The sequence below is a fragment of the Equus przewalskii genome, chromosome X, assembly GCF_037783145.1.
Source record: "Equus przewalskii isolate Varuska chromosome X, EquPr2, whole genome shotgun sequence".
NCBI classification, from domain to species: Eukaryota; Metazoa; Chordata; class Mammalia; order Perissodactyla; family Equidae; genus Equus; species Equus przewalskii.
Window position 1 is genome coordinate 104161418 of NC_091863.1, and position 23190 is coordinate 104184607.

General features: G+C 55.3%; 1 protein-coding gene across 1 annotated transcript; it reads right to left on the reverse strand.

Moving 5' to 3' along the window:
• Positions 1-12364: 12364 nt before the first annotated feature.
• Positions 12365-21944, reverse strand: APLN (apelin). The gene is made up of 3 exons (XM_070603466.1): positions 21561-21944; positions 15591-15762; positions 12365-14903 (listed from the first exon to the last, which is right to left on the reverse strand). Exons 1-2 carry the CDS (start codon positions 21625-21627, stop codon positions 15596-15598), a joined length of 234 nt encoding a protein of 77 aa, XP_070459567.1. The 5' UTR covers positions 21628-21944; the 3' UTR covers positions 12365-14903; positions 15591-15595.
• Between the last annotated feature and the right edge of the window lie 1246 nt (positions 21945-23190).

The following is a 23190-nucleotide window of genomic DNA, read 5'->3' on the forward strand; positions in this document are numbered from 1 at the left end:
GGAAGACCCTGCGGGGTGGTCTGGTGAGATATATGCTGTGGGGTCCATGGGATTCTGATTAGGCCCAATGAGGGAGTGGGAGTGGGAGAGCTGCCGAGTCCGTGCGGTTCCAGCAGGGCCCCTCAGGGGAGGCCCGTGGCTAGGGAGGCTGGCTCTCACTGTGGAGTTGCTGTCCCCATGATTTCCTCTCCCGGTCACTCAGTGCCACTGCCTCTTCAGGCAGCTGACCAGCCCAGTGAAACAGTCTCCATCCAGGCCTGGAAGGCTCCAGCGAGATCTGGGCAGCTGCTGCTCTCCAGCCTTGGCAAGGCCTGTCATCCCCTTTCGGCTGGAGCCCGGCCCACTTTGGGCAACATTTGGGAACTCACTGGGGAGGTGGCAGTCTCCCTCTGGGAATCCCTGCCTCGGGCCCACCCCCTCCTCCACCATGGCCTGAGGCCTTCCGCAGGAGACCTGGAGCACCTTGACATTGGGGGTTGTCTCTCCCGGAAGGCAGGAACCCAAGCCCTGCCCTTTGTGAGCCCCAGAGCACACACAACTCACCCTGACCCTGGGACAAGGAACCAATGACAACCAGTCATCTGGAACCACCTGAGCTACAAGGGTCCTCAGAGACCTTCTAGAGCCTCATTTTTTAGATAAGGAAATTGAGGTACAGAAGAGGCAGGAGTTTAGTCCGAGATCGCAGAGCTGCTAAGTGGCTGAGGGGGAGGGCCATAGACTGACAGAGACTCGATGCTGAGGAAGAAAGGACAGCTAAGGCAGGAGCTCTTCAAAGCTGAGTATAAAGGAGTTGATCAAGCAATGCTTGGGAAGGCCTGAGAGCGGCATGCAGCAGTGCTGAATAAACGCATCCTAAATAAATGAAAGTAATTGGTGCTGCAGGGGTGGGGGGGGTGGGGGCGGGGGAGGGCCAGACCACAGGAGGAGAAAACTCTGCCCTTCTCCAGGTCCCGCCGGGTCCAGGTCTGCATCAACGAGATTGGAATAGCCATCTGGGCTTTCTCCCCAGGGGACCCAACTCTGACCGGAAACTGGAGGAGTGACCATGGGGGGGTTGGGGAAGGGAAGCCCCACCCTTACTAGAGACGAAGAGCCCCCCCACCCTTGTTTTCCCCTTCTGTTTTTTTGAGTGCTTACTTGGTGCCAAGTAGTATTAGAAACACACACACACACACACAGCACTGATGCACAAGATCCCCAGGTACCAGGCACTATCGACACCTCCGTTTCCCAGATCAGGAAAGAGCTAATAAGTGGCCACGTGTTCCGAAAGCCCGTGCTCCTGACCGCTAGACTACAGTGCCTTTTGGCTGAGAAGGGCGGCTTGTAGTGGAGCTGCTGCCCTGGCTGATCAAAGGCCCTCTCACTCAAAGCCACCCCTGCTTGGTGGTGGCATAGCAGGACAGAATTTGGGGTTGCCAATGTCCCGCATGCTTCCGTACAACCTCTACCTGTCATGGGGCCTGAGGTGCTCAGCTGAAGGGCATGTTAAGCCATTGGCCCCCATGAAGGCTTTGACCTGAGTCTCTCAGGCCTCTGCAGAGACAGCAGGGCCCCAGGAGACGGCACCAGGGCGGGGATGTTTGAAAAGCAAAGGAGGAGGGATGTGCAGGGCAGCCCGTCGTGATCTCTATTCACTTAGCACTTAGTAAGCACCTACTATGTGCCTGTGCAAGGGGCTGGGGCTACAGCGATGGGCCAGAGAGGCCTGCCTCTGCAGTCACAGAGCCCAGTCTAGAGAGGGAGGGCAACCAGCAAACAGCTACACCGTGGAGTGACAGGCCCAGCAGGGGGGCAGTGTTCTCATGGCCCACGTCAAGTCCAAACCCAGTGTGGCGCGCCAGGCAAAGCCTCCCGAGGACTTTACTCTTTCAGCTGAGATCTAGTCTGATTATTGCCACAGCCCAGTTTCCAGAGAGGGCCACTGAGGCCCAGAGAGGTCAAATGACTTGCCCAGGAACACACAGTTAGTGAGTCACAGAGCTGGGCCACAGAGTCAGCGCTTGGACTCCCAGTCCGGCACGCTCCCCACTGCAGCAAGAGCAAATGCAAACCAGCTCCGAAGAAGGGGGCGTTGTGCAACGGAGGAGAGGTGCGAGGCAGGCAGGGTTAGAGGGAAAGTGATACTACAGGAGGGGAGGGTGTCCAGGGGGACAGGTGCAACCTGACAGAGCTTAGTGCCCCTTGAGCCCCAGAGAGGTCCCGGGAAAGCCTCTGGCCTCAGCCCGCACACTCCCGCAGTTCCTGGAGGCCGCCAAAAGAGGGCCACACCCACCAGGCCACCAACTGGGGAGGTACTTCCATCTGTTACGGAGCTCTGTCTGTTACTGCCTCAGACCGTCCACGTGACGGACGGATGCGGTATTCATGACACCTTCCCCCAAATTTCCATGGCAACTAGGAATCGCCATCCCCCCATCCCAATTCACAAGATGTTCTGCCTGTTGTGACCAGCAGCTGTGTCAGGCTGTGAAGAAATAACACGGCCGGCCTTCAAGACTGGATTTGCCCTCCAGGCATTCCTGATGCGGCAGAGTTGGATGTGGATACTAGGAGTGGGGGCAGGTGGCAAGGGGTCTCAAATGCTTCAAATGCATCCACCTGTCTTAGCTCAATGTCACCAGAGAGGCCATGGCTCAGCATTCATCCCAGAATCCCCTGCTGAAGTGATGCTCGGTGTTGATAGACCCAAGCTTCAGTTCACCCCCAAAGCTTCCATTTTCTCATCTGCTAAATAAAGATAACTATGCCCATCCAAATGACTTGTTATAAAGAAGAAATAAGATGACATCTAGCACAGAAAGCATCTTCTAGCAAAATGTCTAACACATAGTAGGTGCTCAAAAATGTGAATCCAGAGTGTCCATTCTAAACCTTTTTGCCTGACGCCACGATGGACCTTCTCTCCTCTCTGGGTCCTTGTTACAACCTCCATGAACAGGTAGAAAGACGGAAGCCCCAGCGGTCCTTGGGAATTTGAAGAGCCCAAGTTAGAGGTCCCCAGAAGTTCATAATTTCGTGGTTTATTGGGAGTGGCCCTACCAGCAGAGAGTCCTGGGTTTTAGTCCTACTATACTAATGGTTGGCTGTGGGGCCTTGGGCAAGTCACCTGCCCTCTCTGATCCTCTCTGATCTCTCCCTCTCCATCTGGACCATGAGGGCCTATCCTAGGCCAGAAGTTTTCCAGATTGCGTTCCACAGATGACTAGGTGCCTCGGGGGACACTGTGGTGGGGAGCGGGATAAGAATGAATGGGTGAGGCTCTGGGCCCTCTGAGCCGGCTTTGCTGGAATCCACATGTGTTATGACTTTAAAAGTAGCTTGAAAACTCTAGCCCCATGCTCCTGACTTTGCTAGGGGGAGATGGTACCTTGGCTGCTTCCTCAGCCCCAGAGAGTGTGAGCCCCGTGGCCTGGGAACAGCCACACCAAGAGATGCCCCCCATCCCAAAGGTATCCAAAGCTCCAATTTCTCTAATGCCAACCAGCCTAAGCCCTCTTTCTGCCCAGCCCTTCTCCCTGCCGGCCCCAAGGGCCCAAACCCAGGCTGCTTCGGCCAAACACACCTCCAGGAGTAGTATGATGAGGGGACCTGGAGCAGAGAGGGGGCCTCCGAGGGGGAACAAGTCCTGGCCGGCTGGCTCTTCCCCTTAGGAGGGGACAGCAGGGGCCAAGCCCCCAGGACACTGGACCAGTGGCCCACCTCCCGGGGGTTCTTGCTGAGTGTGGCGGGTGGGGGCCTAATCTGCATTTGGGACAAAGCCTACCCGGTGCTTGAGTGTTGTTGCCATGGAGACTCAGAAAGGTGTTATTAGCATCTTTTCAACTCGGTGGCCCTGTGTGGTCCAGTCCCGTGCAATCTTAGCAGTAGCGCACCATCACCCTAGCAACCCATTAGCCTAGTGTTGTTACCATGGAAACCCCAGCAAGGCCGATCAGCCAGGGAACTTCCCGAGGAGATGTGCACTAGGGGATCCACCCATGGCAGTGCCCACCCCACAGGCCTCCTAACTGACAGTGACCCACTCCTCAGACACTCAAGGATCTTTTCTGGAGTGAGCTTGGAGTCAATGTGACAGAAAAGAATTTGGTCCTGTAAAGTGGCAGAGCTATGCCTCGTTACCATGGAAATGCAGCTTTTAAGGATCTCAAAGCACGATGCAAAACTAACTTTTGGAGGTTGAGGCTGGCAGGAAAGGAGGCTGTGAGCCTGTCCTTCGTGGACTTGTCCATTCAATCATTCATTCACTCAGCCTGTATTGAGCACCCATTAATCCAGTGAGCACTGTGTGTGTCCTGGGCTTTTCCCAGAGGAACCACTACTCACTCACTCTCCTCACCTGAAAGAGGAGTAGTGAGGTAGGGGAGCATCTTTCTTCCTGCTTCAATCTCCGTTTGAGGAGAAGATGTTGACATGCCAAAGGGAATGAGATCAGAGGGTCTGCATGTACAGGGGGTGGGGGAGCAGGGAGACTGTTTGCTTTCTATAGTCTCCTGTTTTTAGCCTACTCCCTGCTTGAGTGTTCAGGGAATTGGGATCTTTGTGTGGTCTGGATCACCAAAGGCTTGGGCAAATATACGAGAAGATTCTAGCAGCCACAGCTCTGTGAAATCAGAACAGACTACCTTGGTAAGTAATGAGCTCCCCATCACTGATGGTGTGCAAGCAGAGGCAAAACAACTGCTCAGTGAAGACTGTGTAGAGACCATAGAGCACAATGATTAAGAACACAGGTTCTGGAGCCAGATGGCCAGGCTTCAAATCGTGGCCCGAATGACTAGCTATGTGACTGAGGGCAATTCTTCTTAAGCTTGTTGAGCTTTGGTTTCCTCGTCTGTAGGATGGGGATGACAAGAGTGTCTGCCTCATGGGGCTGTTGTGGGGATTAAATGAGTATAGTATATGGAAAGCACTTAGAAGAAAACCTAGCACATAGTAAGTGCTCAATAAAGACTAGCTTGTATTATCTAATTATGGCTCGACTAAGGTCCCTGATAACCCTGGGATTCTACATGACTGTTGGTTACAAGTCATCCTCAACACCCTGGGGAGAAAAAAGGGATTCTGGAAAGGGCGAGACTGGCCCCCCGGCTGGGGAGCCGGCTGACGGGAGCACCTTAGAGCTTGGCCCCCACTCTTTACATGCTTCCAGCAATGGTCTCCTTTGCAAAGTGCTTTCGGATTCAGTGTCTTAATCGAGCCTCAAGACAATGCAAGAAGTACAACTGCCATCCCCATGTTATAGATAGGGGAGAGGAAGCTCAGAGGGAGAGAGTGGCAGAACCGGGATGGAAGCTTCCCCTCCATCACACTGCCTCGCAGTCCTCAGGGCTGGTGTATGGGGAGCACAGCAGTTGGAAGGGGCAAGTCACGGGGTGGGCAGAGGAGGAGCCCAGCCCAGCAGTAACCCGGGAAAGCAGCTCCCCGCTCTTTGCATTTCTCCAAGGAGGAGCTGAGGGCAAAGCTCAGGAGACAGAGGAGGGTGTTTCCTAGAAATACTGCGGGTATTGCTGGTGTGCCCCACCCCCCTGGGCGAAGGACAAGGCTCGGCCTGCTCATGAGCACTTACTTGAACCTGAACTTGAATCCTCTGGAGCTCCTACCCCACTGAGCTCACTCAGAAAGCTGGGCCTTTGGGCAAAGTCCAAGGGAGTCATTAGACTCTGATCTAACATTTCTGTTCCCAGCTTAACGGCTCGAGTATTTATCTGATGGCCAACGGCCTCACCAAGAGATTTTGCTTGCTGAGATTAGTAAGGTGGGCTCCTGTTTTCATGCTATGTGGAGGGGTGATGAAGAAGGGTTGTGAAAAAAAAAAAAACTTTCAGTTAGGCTTGAGAACAAGAGTGATACCCGAGCTCGTGGTTTCCTGAAGCTCTGGGTTAAAAAATATATATCACCTGGGAGTGTGGGAAACGAATGTGGGGGACATGGAAAATCTTTAATAACCAGCATGGCACGGGCACCAACTGGTCAGCAAAAGCAGCTAAAAAAGTCAGCTTTGACTAAGTCCAATGGATGCCCCTCCGACACACCTTGGTCTTTGCTCTTCTTCACGCCTCCTGCAGAACGGGACAGATAAGGTGACTTCCCTTCAGTGGCCCTGGCCTAGGCTTGGCGCAAGCAGTAAGAAATCCCTGCAGTTCCCAGGCTCAGCCAGCAGCGGGCAGCCTCTCACACCACACTGAATTTCACCTGAAGGCTAACAGGCCTGGAGGAGAAAGGGAGGCAGAACGCAAGGAAAGTAGAACATGTAAGAAGATTTCAGTGTCTGACCAGCCTGTGAGCGGGCCCAGGCGCACCCAGCCACCCACTCCTGTGGGTGTGGGGCTTCCTCCTGCCCGGTTGATGAGGTCGATCCAGCGTTGGGCAAGTTATCAGGAGATGGTGTCTTAGTTACCACAGCAGGCCCTGCTCTAGCTCTGCCCAGCCGGGAGCCGGGAAGGGAATCAGCCAGCACACGCAAGTTGAATGGAATCTCTCATTCTGCAAGTCACGGCCCCTCTCGGGGGCCCACTTCCTGTCTGTGAAATGGGTTGAAGAATAAATCACCTCCGCTCACTCCCTCCTTGGGGCTTGGACTCAAGCGGGCTGCTCCCTCTGCCAAGACTTCCCTGAGGGCTCGGGTCCCACTGCTCCTCAGGGACGCATCTCGACCCCTTTCCCAACTGGATCGTGCACTCTCTCTACAATAAACTTCCTAGAGCCCTGTGCTTTCCCAGAGCGCCCTTATCACAGCCCTTCCCTTGTGATTTGGGAAAAACACGGGATCTCCCTCACCAGGTTGTAAGGAATGTGGCACACAGTAGGCACTGAATAAGTGCTTGTTGAATGTTGAGAAATGAATTTCTATAGCTCTTTGAAGATGACAAAGCACTTTCACATGCAAACCCGGCACCCTCTGAGGCAGGCATTTTTCTCCCGGTTCACACGTGCATCTACTTTTTAGTGCACCACACATTTTAACTTCAGAAACTTCACTTGTGCCTCACGGCAAGCCTATGAAGAAGCTAGGCATTATTATTTCCATTTAAGAAACGGTAAAACTGAGGGCCTGAAAGGTGAAGTATGACCCAAGCTTAGGACTTGGAAGAGCTAGGATTTTGAAGTCTCCGGGTCCCATGCTGGAAGGTGTGACCACTAGGCTGCCCTGTCAGTCAGCCCTGTGGGCATCGTCGCCTCCATTGTGGTTACAGCCGTGCTCAGTCTGGCAAGAAAGTGTATGGTGGGCACGCACATGGGCTTTGAGGGGAGACAAGCCTGGGTTCCCATCTGGGCATCACCTGCCCGTGACTTTCAGGACTAGGGGAACATCCGGTAAGGCTTCCTGGAGGAAGTGGCCTTAGCTGGTGCTTGAAGGAAGAATTTGGGGAGGTAGAGAGCTAGGAAGTCCGGGGAGACTAAAGGCGCGCCAGGAAATGGGGTTGAGTGACTTAGGCTGAGGCCTTCCCGGCTCCGCTTCCTGAAAGAAGTGTCTGAAGCTTACTCCCTCACAGCTTCGGCTGGGGCCAGGGCAGCAGCGGGCGGTATGGAGGGCCATGCAGCAGCCACAGGCAGCGAAGGCTGTCATGCCCTCGCCACACACCCTTGACTTGAAGCAAGGCGAGGAGCAAGTCTTCATCACTGTCCCTCCTCTGCTGTCACCTACATGGTGTCCTACACAGAGAAGGCATTTTTCAGCTGATTGTCCAGGGGATGGGTTATTTTGAATCGGTCCTTGGGGAGGGGCAGGGAAAATGGGCTTTTCTTATGCTTGGGCTCTGAAAATGCTGGCACTGAGTTGCGGGGAGGTGGAGCCACTTCTGAAACTTGCCAGGCAATTTGGGAGCAAGGATGAGGGTGGAGAGGGCTGAGGTAGCCCAGGGTCACCTTGGGGTGGCAGAGGAGGGCAATCAGATTGGAAGTCTTGGGAACAGCAGGGTCTGAGATCTCTGAGGTGATGAGCTGGAAGGGACAGAGTGGTGATTCCTCCCTCCTGAGACCCCTCCTGCACCCCCCTCATCCCTGTGTGGTCACCCGCCCCCGCCGCTTTGTTTAGTTTCCCTTGTCTTTCCACACCCCTCACACCTGAGGAGCTGGGAGTTCCGAGAGGAGGTGAGAGAACTCTAAGCCGTGAGAAAGTTTGGGAGCCTAGAGACGGTGGATGAAACCTCATACCTATGCCGGGTCACCGGCCTCTATCTCCCCACTTGCTGGGAAGGGAGCCAGAGATGTCTCCACCAAGCTGGAAAGATGGGCTGCTTCTTCCCGGCCAGCCAGGCCTCCTATGGTCCCTCAGACGCAAGCACTCTGCTGTTCCAGGACTGAGGGCACCAGAGTGAAGCCCTCCCCACAACCGAGAGCTGACTGCAGCCCTTGAGTGAATGCCTGGCATGTCAACAGTGACTTCAGCTTCCTTTACAGCAATGTCACCTTATGCCTCTTGTTTCATTTTCACATACCACAGGAGCTCCTCAGCTGAACTTAGCCTTTCTGTGCCTCAGTCTCCTCAGCTATAAGATGGGGTTGTGGTGGGGACTGAATAAGTCAGGACGGGGGATGTGCCACCAGTGCTTGGCACATAGGAAGCCCTCCCTACGTGTTTGCTAGTATCGTCTAGCTATGTCCCTTTAAATGGGTCACTGTCCCTTTCTGAGTCCCACTTTCTTCATCTCAAAATGAAGGGATTTGGAGGGCTGGATGACCTCCCAGGCGCCTGCCGGCTCTGCCCTTCTACGATCCTATGTCTGAGGTAGAGAGAGCAGAGATTGTTGCCCTATGAAAATAGACGGGGGGACTGGGACCCCCAAAAGATGAACTGACCTGCCCAGGGGCACACAGCCAGGTACAGGCCCTGCTGGGGTTAGGAGCCAGAGTGCCGAGCCTCTAGCTTCAGGCCACTGGGCTGGCTTGGCTGCAGCCTGCCCATTCTTTAACGCCCAGGGAGGATCAGAAAGCACTTCTTCTGCATGATGGGGGACATACGTGATGGAGGTCTGCGCAGCCTCTGCGGCCAAGGGAAGCTTGTGAAGACCCGTATAACCCAGCGCTGGCCTTCCTCACGGGCCAAGGTTCCCGTTTCCTGCCATATGCTGCTTTCTTCTCGCAGAGCACTGATTCCCTCTGGAGCGTGGGCCTGAAGCATCCTCACTGTTTACTGGGAGCCCCACAAAGCCCCATTCACCGGCAGATGCTTCACGCCCACCCACCCCTTCAAGGTGACCTGGGCAGGTGAGGAGGCTAAGGCCCAGAAAGGGCCAAGGAGAGACTTTGCCAAGCTGCCCAGCAAGCCCTGGGCACAAGCAGATTCAGTACGGGCACTCCGGTTTCTGGGCCTGTGCCCTGGTGTAGAAAGGACCCCGAGGGCCTGGTAGGGTTCCTGGAGCAAGTGCCCGGCTTTGCAATCCCAGCCCAGGTGCTGCCCAAGCTAACGCTGCCACAGGAGAGAATGCTGAGGGCCCAATCTGTCCCTGGGGAGGCCCTATGGGTTGTCTAGGATACTGGAAGTTTCCAGTGGCCAAGGCACACTCGGTGGGGAAGCAGACCCCTAGGGGGAGCATGGCAGCCGACTCAAGCTGAGGACACAGCCAGGTTTGAGGCTCGACTCGCCAATTAGTGGCTCCGTGAATTTGAGCAAGTGACTTGACCTCCCTGAGCCTGTTTCCCCATCTATAAACTGGGGATAATGACCGCTGCCCGGTCCACTTCTCAGGGGTAGAGTGAGGCTTAGTGGAGATGTTAGCTCCCACTAACAAGCTTGTGCCAGGGGCCGCACACTGTACCCAACACTTTACCTGCATCATCTCATTCAATCTTGACCACAGCGCTCATAAGTAGGCAGAGGATCCCACCCGATGCGGAAACGGGGCTCCTTGAGACCGAGACGCTGGCTGTCAGCTCTCATAGATAAGTAAAGAGTGGTGCCGTGATTTGAACCCTGATCCGACCTCCAGACTTCCCTTTCCACTGAAAGCACTTTGTTAGCGTGATTATCAGATAGCATCGCACAGAGACCAGTTCACAACCAGTTTATTAAATTCCCTTATTTCTAGACCTTGCTGCAGAAGGTAAGTCTTCCCCTCAGGCCCCAGACAAGGGTTCAAGGGCTGAGTTGAAGGCCTTGCTGATACTCCATGTGACACAGGGTTCAGCAAAATGTGGCCTGCCACTTGTTTTTATAAATAAAGTTTTATTGGAACACAGCCACACTCATTCATTTACATTTTGTCTATGGCTGCTTCTGCACGACAATGGTTGGCTGGAGCAGTTGGTACAGATACCTGCAAAGTCGAAAATACTATCTGGCCCTTTACAGAAAAAGTTGACTGACCCCTGGGTTGAAACATTCGAGGAAATGGCTTGGATGTGACTTTGGCCTTTGGCTGAAGTCCAAGGCAGCAGCCAGGAGAGTGCCTCTCTGAGAACTGGCCAGTATGTAGGGAAAACTGGTTTTTCAAGGGAGACCTTCCACTTTGGAGGTTCCAGAGAAATGTTGGCTGAGTCAGCAGCTCCTTATAGGGCCGGGAGCAGAAGGTAGTAAGTCTTTTCTGCCATTCCCTTGGCACTTAGCTGGCACAGGCTCCCTCTAGTCAGAAACTTGGGATTGAGAAATTTCAGTTGACTAACCTTTAGGCCTGAAAATTACAATTCTATAAACACCTCAGAACGGCCACTCAGGCCAGGTCCTGGAGTTCCCTCGGTGGCAGCAGAGGAGCCCAGCCTGGATCGGGGGTCCCAAGTCAGCCAGGGCTGTGGGGGAGCCTAAAATATTAGCCCTCAAAGCAGCCATGGCTCATTTTACACCACACCTGCGGGCTGAAAAGCCGTGTGTGGTCTGAGTCTGTTCGCCTCCCTAATCTCTGTCATTTCAGAGGCCGCCTAATTTCCAGACGGATTTGAATGGATTGGAAACACTGTGGTTTTTCAGGTTCTCTGAAAACCGCTTCAACCTCTTCCTCCAAGACTTACGGTCAAGAAACAATCAGTTGTCAAGTGAACTCCTTTTTCTTTTTTGCCTCTGCGTCTTCAAAAACAGCCCCCTACTCTGATTCTATTGTATTTATCTGGTCAAGTCAAGAAATGGCCAAGGGGTGGCAACCCATATGTCCTGCCCTCTTTCGACTTGTCTAATTATCTTCACAGAAGGCCACCAGCTCCCCTTTTCCTCACCCCCTGCCCTAAGGAGGTCAGACTTGCAGCCACCCACTAGCATCAAGTTGACTACATATGCCCAGAGGACCCTGGTGACTGCTCCCCTTTCCTTGTCCCTGCCTCCACCTCCCGCTGTCCTCCCACCAACTTAATCAAATGTGATTGGGCCTTCTGGGGCCAGTGTTAGTTGGGCAGCCTCCATTAGCCTTTCTCTGATCCCACCAGGCCACACCATGCCATCTATTTTTATCGCACTTACTGAGAATACAAAGCACATTTTGTACTTAGGTCTCCTCTAATTAGGGGTCCGTCTAGAGTTTGCATTCTAGAGTTCTAAGTCCAGATTCTAGATTCACTTATTGGCCGTGAGCTTTTGGGCAAGTCACTTCACCTCTCTGAGCCTGTTTTCTCACTTGTAAAATGGGAATCGTGGTCTGTGCTGCCCAGTTGTTAGGATGATAAAATGAGTCGGCATTTTTTTTTTTTAAAGAGTTTTGTCAACTGTTAAAGGGCTACAGACTCTGGGTCAGTATTCAGTTGTTCTGCCACTACCCGCTTCTCCTTGGTTTCATGTGAAATTCGAGCTTTGGGGGTGATTAGGGAGCCAACAGAGCAATCAGCATGAAGCCAGCCCGCCCCAAACCTCCTTCCTAAACCAGCTCCTCTGACGACGAGTTTGCCTAAAAGTCAAAGTAGTAATTTTGAAAGAAGGCATTTTGTACCAATTTTCCTAAGAGAAACTTCTAAGATAATGTCATATTTTTAAATCACTATGTCACAATCTGCAGTATTTGTCAGTGTTGTGATTGTTTTGCACGCTTGTGGGTGGCTTCTTCTATTTTATCTCCTATTGAGCAGTTCTATGACTTCTTAGCAAGTTTGTCTGAAGACCCTTTCTTAAAATTGTATATTTCTAGCACTAAATACTTGTCAAATCTGTGGCATTTCCCACAAGATTTAGCGAATGCACCTTTTAGATCACTCCTGTTTCCTCCTCGCGGACTTATTTTCTGCGATGTGTACGCCTGCGTGCACCTGATGAGTCGATTAAACAAATTAGCATGTTACCAATGTTCCTTTCTGTTCGGCAAGATATTGGCATTTTGACAACAAGTGTGAAGAAGTGAGACACATGGGGCAGAACGGCGTCGAACTCCTTACGTTTTATTTTGCAGGCTATCTCATTCATCAAGCAACTCTACTTCGTGACGCATAAAACGATACATACAAAGTCATTACCAAATGTATTTATTGCAGGAAACATAACATTTTTCAAGAAAGGCAAACTGGCTAAAAAGTCCCGAAAGTGTTCAAAAGTAGATAAAAATAGAAGACACCCACCAAGGATACAAAACAATTTTTAGTAGAAGTTGTATCTTTAGTCAAAATGTTCTTAAATAAATGGGTTTTTAAAAATTCTTCAAATGACACTGTAAAAAAAAAAAAAATAGGACACCCAGGCAGATGCCAAAACACTTAAAAGTGGACTGAATTTTACGTGAACCAGTCATTAAGCGTACAGATTCCTTTTGTGAGTTTGTGGGAAACTGGTTTGAGGCCATTTGACCCAGAACCAATTTGGGATGCAGGCACTTACCTCCCTGCACGTGCAATATGTGGGCATGGGGACAACCAGGGACCTCAGGGGACAGGAACGCCCCTCCTGAAAGTGACCTCCATGAGTAAGGGCAAATTGTCAGCTTTTAATTCTTTATTATAAAGACATATTTACATGGAACAATCTTTACAAACACAGTGAACACAATTATGGGAAGGGGACAATTTCTTAATGAAAAGGGCCTTAATATCTTTATATAAATTAGTATAAGAATCATACACAACCACTTTAAATAAGACAGCCCCCCAGCCTCCCACTGTCCTCTGCCCTGTGTCTCCTGACTTTCCCAGCTGTCCCTCGTTTCCCCCCTTCCCCATGGGGCTGGGCAGCTGATGCGGCAGGAGATGCAGAGAGGAGGAGGGGGAAAGGCCCGGTCCCTGGTAGGGGCGTCAGTGGCGAAAGAGGCTTTCTGGACACTGGCCAGCCCCCACTCCGAGCCTGAGGGGTGTGGGGGAGGCAGGAGCCCAGCCTGGCTCCCCAGGGCGGGCCTGGAAGCAGCAGCAGCAGCAGCAGCAGTAGTAGTAGCATTAGCAGCAGCGGAGGTAACGGGGAGAGGCGGATAGGCAAACCTCGGGGTTATTGTGGGACTCGGGGGGCCCTGACTCCCCCTGCCCCCATATATACATAGGTGGCCATCAGGCTCTTGTCTTCCCTTTTCTCCCTCCCGGGAGGCCTCTGGAAAAAAAAGCCTGCTCAGACCTACACTTCCTCCTGTCTTCCCTTCCTCCTTTCCTCCCCTCCCTCCCTTCCTCCCTTCCTTCTTCTTCTCCCCCCACCTCCCCTACGATGGACAGGTCACTGGGAAGGAAGGTCCAGTCAACAAGAAGGGAAGGCTATTGAGTCCAGTTGGTCAAGGCCCCATCCTGGCTCCTGAAAACCAGCACTGGGGTTGCAATGGTAGTCTCAGTGCCCGAGCTGCCCCCATGAAAATACCCAGGGTCTGCGAGTGCTGCAGGAGAGGGGCAGCTGGCCACTTACAGAACTTTTCAGCTCAGATTGGGGAATGGACCAGCGGAGGCAGGCCAGGGAGGCGGGAGCAGCTCCGTCCCCACACCACCACGGGGCAGTTCACGGCCGGCTAGCCTCTCCCTTCCCAGCTACCCTCAGCCCCGTCCCCGGGAAAAGGCACTTAATGGGTTTTGAAAAACATGATCAAGAGGGAAGAGGACATCATCAAGTGGGAGTTGGGAGACCCGGGTCCTCATTCTGGCTCAGCAGTGACCCTGAGCAGGTCACTACCCCCTCCAGGCCTCCGTCCTTATAGGAGTTTGCAGAAGGAGGCAGAGCTAAGAGATCTCCAAGGTTCCTTTTGGCTGTGATTCTTGACCAAAATGATCCTCCTGCTTGGTTTTTGGTCCTGGGAGAGTATAGAGCCATCTCAGGCCCAGCACCCTCTCCTCCTGAGGTGGAGTTTGAACTAGCTGGGGTGGGAGTTGGCAGGTGGGGAGGGTATGAGAACACAGGGAAAGGTGAGAGAAGTGACAGAGTACTTCACGGCCCCGCTCCTTCACCTCTTCCCTAACCCAGACAAGCATCAGGGTGAAGAAGAGGCCACAGCAGCTCTTCCTCCTCTTCCCCAATGCTTCACCCTTTGCCAGAGCACCAACCCGCTTTCCAGTGTCCCCCAAGGCACCCTGTGTGCATCCCAATGCCCCAGCCCCTCTGACTGGAGTCTCTCATTGCTCATCTCTCTATTCCCCTCTGGAGGCTGGATGAAGGGTCCAAGTGACACAAAAACATGGGATCTCCTGGAGCCCATTGAAGAAGGGAGCTTCCACTAGGCCCCCAGGGCATACCTGAGGAAGGAAGCGCCTAGTAAAGGGTTAGGTGTTAGATGCAAGAAGTGGGGACCAGAGAGGGGGGCGTGCCAGGGACAAGAAGGACGGCCTTCCAGTGCAAGGCCTCCAAGGCCAGTCTGGGGAGGGGCTGGGCAGAGGGGCTGAATGGATCCTTGTGAGAGAAAGGGAACCACCCGCACCAGGGGCAGGACCACGCAATTCAGGGAAGCTGGTGGGTGAGAAGAAGCGGGACCATCAGCAGCTGGGATGGGTGCAAGATGAACGGCGAACGGGCGTGAGGGCACCAGAGAAGCAGGCCAATCTATAGAGTAGAGAGAATCGCAGGGGGTGGGCGCTTCAGGGCCTCTCCAGTCCTAAAGAGAGAAAAATGACCAGAGAGAAGTCAGTGACATGTCCTAGGTCAAGGAACCACCAGGGACAGGAGAGGAGACAGCCTTCATAACCCCCCCCCATGACCCTGCACCTAAAGCCCAAGGCCCCTGAGTAGATGCCACCCTGTCCCGGCTCCAGGGGGAGGGACACCAGGCTGGCCCTGAGGGGCAGGCTTAGGCCCTGCTCCCTCTGCTGCCACCTTTGATTTTTCTCTCCTTCCCACAGCTCTGGGCAACTCTCCTCCTGCTCTCCGCCTGCTACCCGCTAAGGCTCCCCGCCTCCCTCTCTGCCCCCCTGAGGATCCATACTGCACAACTGTAGGAATACCCTGGGGGCACCCCTCTCCAGCTCATCAAGGCTCTTCAGGACTTCTAGAACTCTCCAAGTGGGCTAGCCACCCAGGCAACAGGGTGGAGAGGAACCAGCACTCAACTCCTGGGGAGTCAGGAGATTGGCCTTAATTGTCAGTCTCCTCTCTGGGCCTCCATCTCCTCGTCCATAAAATGAAGGCGCTAGATAGGTGCTCTGTCAGCCCGGATGTTGTGTGCTGCCGGGACTGGTTGGTGCAGGTGTCTGGCCAGCGATAAGCAGCAGGGTCACCCAGCTGCCAGGCTGCCACCCACCCCCCAATCCCCTCAGTGCCACGCACTGACCAGAGGCTCAAGTACCTGCTTCAGAAAGGCATGGGGCCCTTATGGGAGAGGCGCGGCCGCTGGCGGCGGAATTTCCTCCGCCCTCCCTGCCAGGGCCCTGGTCCGTTTCTCGACCCTCTGGGCTGCACCAGGTAGCGGACATCGCCTTCCTCCAGCCCCTGCCCGTCAGGAGGCTGCAGCAGGGGCCCTGCAGGAAGGAGAAAGCCTGTCATCAGGAAGGCTGATGGAAAGGGGCAGGGGTCCACGGACCACAGGCCCACGGTAGGGGGCAAAGTCTCGATGCGGTGGCGCTCCTCATAGCTTCTGCTTCTGCTTGTTTTTATCTTCCATCCCGATGAACAATTTAGAATTTTTACACTATCCCGGGGCAAACGGAGCCCACTACTCACATCTTGCAAACTATGTACTGACTTTACATCCTTTGGACAGTTCTATCATGTTTCTGACAGGCACAAACATGTTCTTTGTTTATAAGATCACTGGGGGTGCAGTTTGGGCATTACACCTGTACTCGGCCGGGGCAGAGCCGGCAATAAGCCCCCCCCCCCCCCCCCGCTGCACCCTTGCAACTAATACACTTAAACATTTCAAACACACAACATTTCAATGAAATGACCGCCCCCCATGCACCCATCGCCCAGATTCAACAGTTATGCACGTGGAGTCACATATGCTTAGTGATCTCTTTTCTTTCTTTGCTGAGGTATTTTACAGCAAATCCAGAACATCATGTCATTGTACTCCTCCATCCTTCAATATGCAGGTGACCCACTTTTCGGTACCAGAGATCTCATACGTCACCCCTGGGCATCTCACCAGTCTTTAGGCATCTCTGGGACTCACTTGCTCCTGTGGCCGCCCTGGGGGTGTGGCTGGGGGTTTGGCAGGGAAGTGGGGTGTCTCTGACTCTGCCTGCCTGTGCTGAGTTCTCTTCACCCTCTGCCCAGATTTAGAGGCCAATAAATATTGCATGAATGAATGAGTGAACAACTGAGTGAATGGTCACCTGAAGCAGCAAGTCCGTGCATGAGGAGGGGGCGGGCTGCTACAGTTGGCACGTCCCCACTGGATGCCCTACCTCCTGTCATCTCCAGATCACACCCCATCCTGTGTCTGATGCAAATTCCTTCCATTCCAATCCCAGCCGGCTTCTCTTCTGCTCTGGGGGGGCGGGGGGCTCCTTTCTAAATCTGTCCACATCTGGCTTAGAGTAGAAACCACTCGATGCCAGACCAAGCGCTGACAATGGAATCCAAGTGGTGCTGGTGTTCTTGGGTGTGAAGACGGAGCAGGCACCTGGGCCAGCTCTCATGGAGGCTGCAGTCCAGCCAGGGAAGGCGAGCTGCACTCCAGAGCAAGCCTGGCTGCCGGAGGCAGGCAGAGCAGGGAGGTGAAATGGTGCTGGGCACGAGGCGGGCTGGCAGAGTGCTTGTGCGACGCCCAGTATGGAGCCGGACTGCAGAAATAACCCCCCCTTCTGAGGCCGGTGATCACAAACCCCAGTCTCTCTTCCCTGCACCATCAGATTTGCCTTCAGCTATATCCCTGTCCGTCAAGTCCCATTTCCATCCATCCAGGAATCCCCATCACTAGCTCACAGTTTCCATAGAACCACCCGTTGGCTGCTAGCCCCCCAAACATACTCCTGGCGGCTCCTCCTTCCCCCTCCCTGCCTCCAGCATCCCCATACTCGGGTTCATTCCTTGGCCCCTTGGCTCTTGTGATTCCTCCTCCATTTGCACACAATTTCCAGGCATTTATCTCCCTCATGGGCCAAAAACAGACGAGGTTTGTCCTTAGGACCCTCCCTACCCAGGCTCCCGGGGCCTGCCGCTGTCCACGCACGCTCTCACCCAGACACACGCCCCCACAGCACACACACACACTCTGTAACCCTCCGTCCTCCCTCTCCAAGAAAAGTCATAGACCCCTTAGGACCTGCTGTTCACTGGCCAGACTTCTGTGCTTCTGGTCGGGATGGGTTAATTTGTGACCTCCTCCTCCAATGAAAATTACCTAATCTGAATTAAAATAAAATTATATTTGCCCTTTGGGGCAATAGGTATGGATGGAAGTAGGAGGTCACTTCCGTCTGTCATAGAGCTACCCTCTTGATGCCATCTGCAAAGGGGCTGAGCTGGGGTGGGAGAGGAAGGAAAGGCCCTTACTAAGCCCCCCACCCCAGCTGCTTCAGCTTCTGCCCTGTGTTCTGGGGTCCCCTCAAGGCTGTTCGTGCCCACTGAGGGGGCTAGGAATGATGCTGATGAGGAGTCAACACCAGAGAAACAGTCGGAGTGGGAAAGGCTGTGCTAAGGGTGTGGCCAGGCACAGGGGAGCTCCCTAGGGGCCTTGGGAATTTAAGAGAGGCCTTGGTTCTCGGGGCTATGCCCTTGACTACTGGAGGAGGGACAACGGCACAGGCTAAGGCCCAGGGGTACAGTAGGCAGGGAGACAAGAGGCACAGTGCCTGGACAGGGAGGGCATCATCTCCAAATGCTCAGCACCCAGGACTGAGTGTTGGTGGCAGTCAGGGAGGGAGGGCTGGGGGTGGAGGGCCCTAAGTGGGGGAGGCCAAGAGCCAGGATGGGGAGCAGGAACGGTGGCTCAAACTCTGGCCAGGGAGCTGTCTAGACTCTTAAGTTTGCAGAGAACTACCCTGAGATGACTGAGCACTCAGCCAGGCTCTGGAGAGCAGCCAGAAGCCCCCGGCATCTTGCATCCCATTGAGGAGGGGGCTCACTGTCTTCCTGGTAGCCGGAAGTCTGCAGCTTCTCCTGCATGCTGATCCCATCACCCACCAGCTTCCTATTCTTGATTCTGAGTCTGGTTCACCCCAAGATAAGCTGACACCTGAAACCCTGGCTTTATGCTGTCCGAAGGGACAGATCAGGGGCTGTTGGTTCTCGTCACTGCAGAGGTCCCGGCTGTACAAAAGAATTCCCCTGTAGAAATGGGGGCCATCCCCAGCGCACTGAAATATTTTTCTTCCAACTCATTTGCTACTTAAAGGGAGACTGGGACAATCCCCCGAAGAATCTCAAGCCTAGAGGAACTGGAGCCATTGTTCTCCAAAGTGCCACCAGCAATGAAGCTACAGCATCTCCACACTGAGAACCACAGTGAGGGAGAGAACAGAGTTTGATTTTCCTGCAATCTGAACTCCAACCCAGCCAAGGCACAAAGAGGTACATGCGACTTTTTAGGAACACACCAACCTCACCAGGAATGACACACTTGTTTTCCTCTCACCATCCAGCCTATCTTGTTATTGCTTTAAAAGCCCACACTAGTGCTCTGGTGAGAACCCTACTGGCTACGTCCCCTCCATTGCTCCAGGGTCCTGCATGTGTCTCCAGGATGGGGTGTTCTTCCTTTGTCTATCCAGCCCCCCAGCCCAGTGCCCTGAGCTATCTTCCTGTGCCAGCTTTGTTGCCCTCGGACACGTCATGACCCGGCAGCCTGGTCCACCACTTCACACGCATGAGTCGTTTGCTGTCGAGAGACCTGACTCAGGTTATATGGGTGCTTAGTGCTTAGTGATTGGGGATGGAATGCAGATGCCCCCTCCCTAAGCAGGAGGGGTGCAGTAGGCTGTCCTCACACTGTCACTGTGACTGCAGGCTTCGAACTGGGGCTGGGGAGGAGGAGAAGAAGAAAGAGAGAGGTGCTCAGAGAAAGATCAAGGGACACTTGGACCTGGCCCAGCAGCTCCCAGGCTCAGAAGAGTAAAGCGTATGTCAGGTCAGGAGGCAGTGGAAGAGCATGTGTGTGTTGGGAGTGGGGGGGCGCATTCCAAGTCAGGACAGTGTGTTGAGGAAGAAGCGCGGTTTTCAGACCTGAGACTTTGACTGGGGATCCTGGCTGGGGAGGACATGCAAGTCTGGGCCAAGGGTGAGGTGGGCCTGGGGTCCCTGTTTCTCACCCAGGATGGGAGGCAGGAGGAGCAGGACATGCATACCTGGACCCTTGGCTGGTGGCCACCTGCATGGAGGTGCCCCACCTCGGCTCCAGGAGAGATCACGGGGTGGAGAAGTTTCCAATGCTAGGCTTAAGCAGAACGTGAGGGCAATGAATTTACTCAAATCAGGGCGTGAAGACAGATGACCTATTGAAGAAGCGTGAATTAAAGCAAGAAGTGGCAAGTCTGGGCCAGACACAGCGTTCCTTCCTCTTGAAACCAGCTCTCCCCTTGATCAGTCCTGCCCCAACAGCTGGGCCCTGAAAGGGTTTGAGTGGTGGTCTGTTGGCCAACAGTTCCCACAGCCTCTGGGGGAGCACCAAGTGTGTACATCAGGAAGCCCCAGCTTCCTCTGCGATGCCCTCTCTGCACCCATTCTTTCTTCCCTGAAGGCACCTCCTTGGACTACTTGCCATTGGTGGTATCACATTGGGTGTCTTGTCTTGCCAACTGCACTGCATGGTAGGCTCCTGGAGGGCAGGCCCATGTGGTGTCCGCATTCCTATCTTTTGCTCTCTCCCCGCCATTGCCTGACTGATGGGAGTTTCTGAGGAAAAAGCCTGTTCCCCTCTTACCAGGCAGGTGGCTGACCCAGCACTTAGGCCCTGAAGAGGGAGACCTCTGGACAGCTAGCTGAAGGCAGGTGGTGCCAGACTCAACCAATTCACCTTCCTGAGAAGCCAGGCAGTGCTCCCAGCGCCAGGGCAAGTGCCAAAAGGCAAGGGCAGAGAAAGGAGGCAGCCTACAAAGACAGGGAGGTGGGACCCCGCCAGGCCCTCAGAGGCTCCTCGGTTGCAGGCCATACCCCCACCCTGCGCCTTTCCTCTAGGAAATTTCCTCCTCTGCCCTCTCCTTCCCTCTGACCCCACCTCCCTAGGACTGCAGCTCTGGCACTGGTATTAGTCCACCTGGTCTTGGCCTTCCCCTTCTGTGGTGCCAGGCAGGCAGCAGTGACAGCCAGATCACAGGGCTGTGGCAGCTGGAGGTGAGAGCTGGCAGCCCCAGGAGACACTGACACACAGAGGACAGGCAGCCTGGGCTGGGGCTACTGGGGTATGGGTGGGGACTAGGCTTCGGGAGGGCAAGGGACCACCAGTGCCAAGTATGCCAGGTGGGGGGTGTGGTGCAGGTGGGGGCAAGAAGACTCCCCCTCCCTGAGCTGCATGGAGGTGTCAGGTCAGGCGCTGTGTTCCGTGGGTTGGTGCCCGGAGACAGGGGGACTAAGGTGAAGCATGCCCATGCCTGGGGCAAAGGGAAGGCCGGAGCCTGGATATGGAAGATCCAAGTTCCTAGGGCGGCCAGGAGGCTGTGGGGAGGGCCTTGTGTGCAGGAGCAGAAGAGCAGACCAGACAGGACCTTGGGGTAAGGGAGGAGAACACCAGCCTGGCCCGGCCCTGCCCGGCTTGGCCTGGGGGAGGCTGCCTCTGCTCATAGGCAGGCTGAAAGGAGCAACAGCTGGGCTCCACGCGCCGCCTCCGCCGCGCGCTCTTGCCTATGCAACAAGTGTCACGTCTGCATCTTGGCACATCATCACATCATCCCCAGGGGCCCGCGCCCCCCGGACCGGCCGGCGGCCCCTAACCTCCAGGGGCCAGAAAACTTTCGATGCGAGAGGGAGCTCAGCCCACCGGGGTCAGGTCAGCTCCCTCCACTGATCCACGGGGAGCGGGACATGTCCCCCCACACGTACCCTCCTCCACATGGGGTGCGGGGCGCGGGACACGCTGCACACGCCTGCGGCCCTGAGCTCCTCCTCGGACCGCGAGGGGTGGCCAGGAGGGACAAGCAGCCAGGCGGGTAATGCCCGAGCCGGACCCGAGCCCCGGGAGGAAGCGGTCCCCGCTGCCGGCCGGTCCCTGGCCTGGGGAGCCCTGTCAGCGGGCCACCCGGCGCGGCCGGCGCGTGGCTGCCCCTGCGCGGCTCGCGCCGGCCCGGGAGGCGGAGGCGGAGAGGGCGCGGGCGGAGGGGAGGGAGCGCGCCGGCTGCAGCCCGGGCTAGGGGAGCGCGGCGGGCGGGCGCGCACTCACCTCCGCACACCGCCGTCAGGGAGAGCCAGAGCAGCAGGAGCGCCTGCACGCAGAGCCGCAGATCCATGCTGCTCCTCCGGCAGCCGCGCCGCGGCTCTGGCCGGGGGCGGGGAGTGCCGAGAGGCCCGGCGCCCGGAGGCGGAGAAAGGCGCGAGCCGCCGCGGCGGGTGCGTGCGGGTGCGGGCGCGGGGCTCGCGGGGCTCCCGGGCGGCGCCGCAGACTGGCCGGCCGCTGCCGCCTCCCTCCTGCAGGCTCCCTCTCCCGCCGCGGGGCAGCGCCGCCAAGCTGGCCTCGGCGGCTCCGGGGGCGGCGACAAGCTCTTTCCAAGCGGCTGGCTGCTCGACCGCGGCTCCGGCTGCCCGTGGCCCAGGCTGCCAGCGAGAATGCTCCCCACTCACTCCAGGGGCTGCATTTTGTAGCTTGTGGCTTGGCCGCGAGCCCACTTGGTCATGTGGTCATCGAGAGGGCTGGAGGGGGGGCCAGGAAGAGGGAGAGGGAGCGGGCCTCCCGCACCGCCCCCCTCCCGGCACGCACGCTGCAGCCCCAGCCAGGGCGCGAGAGGGAACCTCGAGGTGGCCCCACAACAAAGGCTGCACTGCCGCTCCGACAACCCACAACCGCTCCCCGGACAATGCCTGCCTGGCTGGGGGCCAGAGAGTTTTTGAGACCTGAAGGATTTCAAACACAGGAAGCATTTGGGGCGGTGGAGGGGCACACTTAACCCTTTCTCACCTCGCTTCCTTAACAGCTGTCAGGGAACCTGGGCGCTCCGGGAAAGACCCGGCCCAGGCTGTCCCCACTCACCCCCTTCACCTCGGACCCGCTCCTTCCCCCTGCAGCTCTGCAGCAGCAGGGGCTGGCCGAGACCCCCACACACTGGCCCTCTTCTCTCCTCTGCATCTTCAGCTGGCTTTGTATTGGGGGTGACTGCCTAGGCTTGTGCCCAAGACCGCTTAATTGCCCAGCGCCCCCGGGAGGTACCCTCTACCCGGAATGCCCCACCCCACCCATCCTGCCCCTGCGTTCTCCGTTCTTGCAGCGGCATCTCAAATCCCAGGTCATCCGAAAGACTTCCCAGGATAACAATAATCCAGGAGAAGCTGCCCCTGAGTTCCTCCTCGCTGTGGGACTTGCAACAGCCTCTATGGCGTCCCCTTTCTTCCCCATTATGGTGAGAGTGGGGTGGTTTACCCACCTCCAAACAGTCTAGGCTGGATTCATTTTGCACGTACTCGGGATTCCCCTTTGTAAGCGGGTCCTTCCCAGTGATGTGTTTGCCTTCCCAGGCTAGACTGTCGGCTCCTACAGCCTGGAGCTCCCAAGGGAAGAGACTGCCTCTTTCACGGGCCTGGGAACCCCCTAAGATACAACCTTGTCTTCTAGTTCTTCTGCGTCTCTCCAAAGTCCCCAGGATTGGACTCTGCACATAGGTGGCACTCAACACATGTTAAAAGACTAAATTGAAAGGTTTTTCCACATTTCAGCCAGCCAGGCAGTTTGCTTGAAGTGAAAGTCCAGATTTACACCAAAAATACGTTGGATAGTGTGTATGTGTGCCATAAAAGATGTGAGAGACCACGATATATTTAAAATATGTTGGAAATGTTAAAACAATCCAGTGCATACACTA

What these genes read in the sequence shown, in the direction of transcription:
- APLN (XM_070603466.1), bottom strand. Translation starts at nt 21,627, where the DNA reads ATGGATCTGCGGCTCTGCGTGCAGGCGCTCCTGCTGCTCTGGCTCTCC. An exon ending in CCTGACGGCGGTGTGCGGAG is followed by an intron (nt 15,763 to 21,560) that starts GTGAGTGCGCGC and finishes TCCTTCCTGCAG; the next exon opens with GGCCCCTGCTGCAGCCTCCT.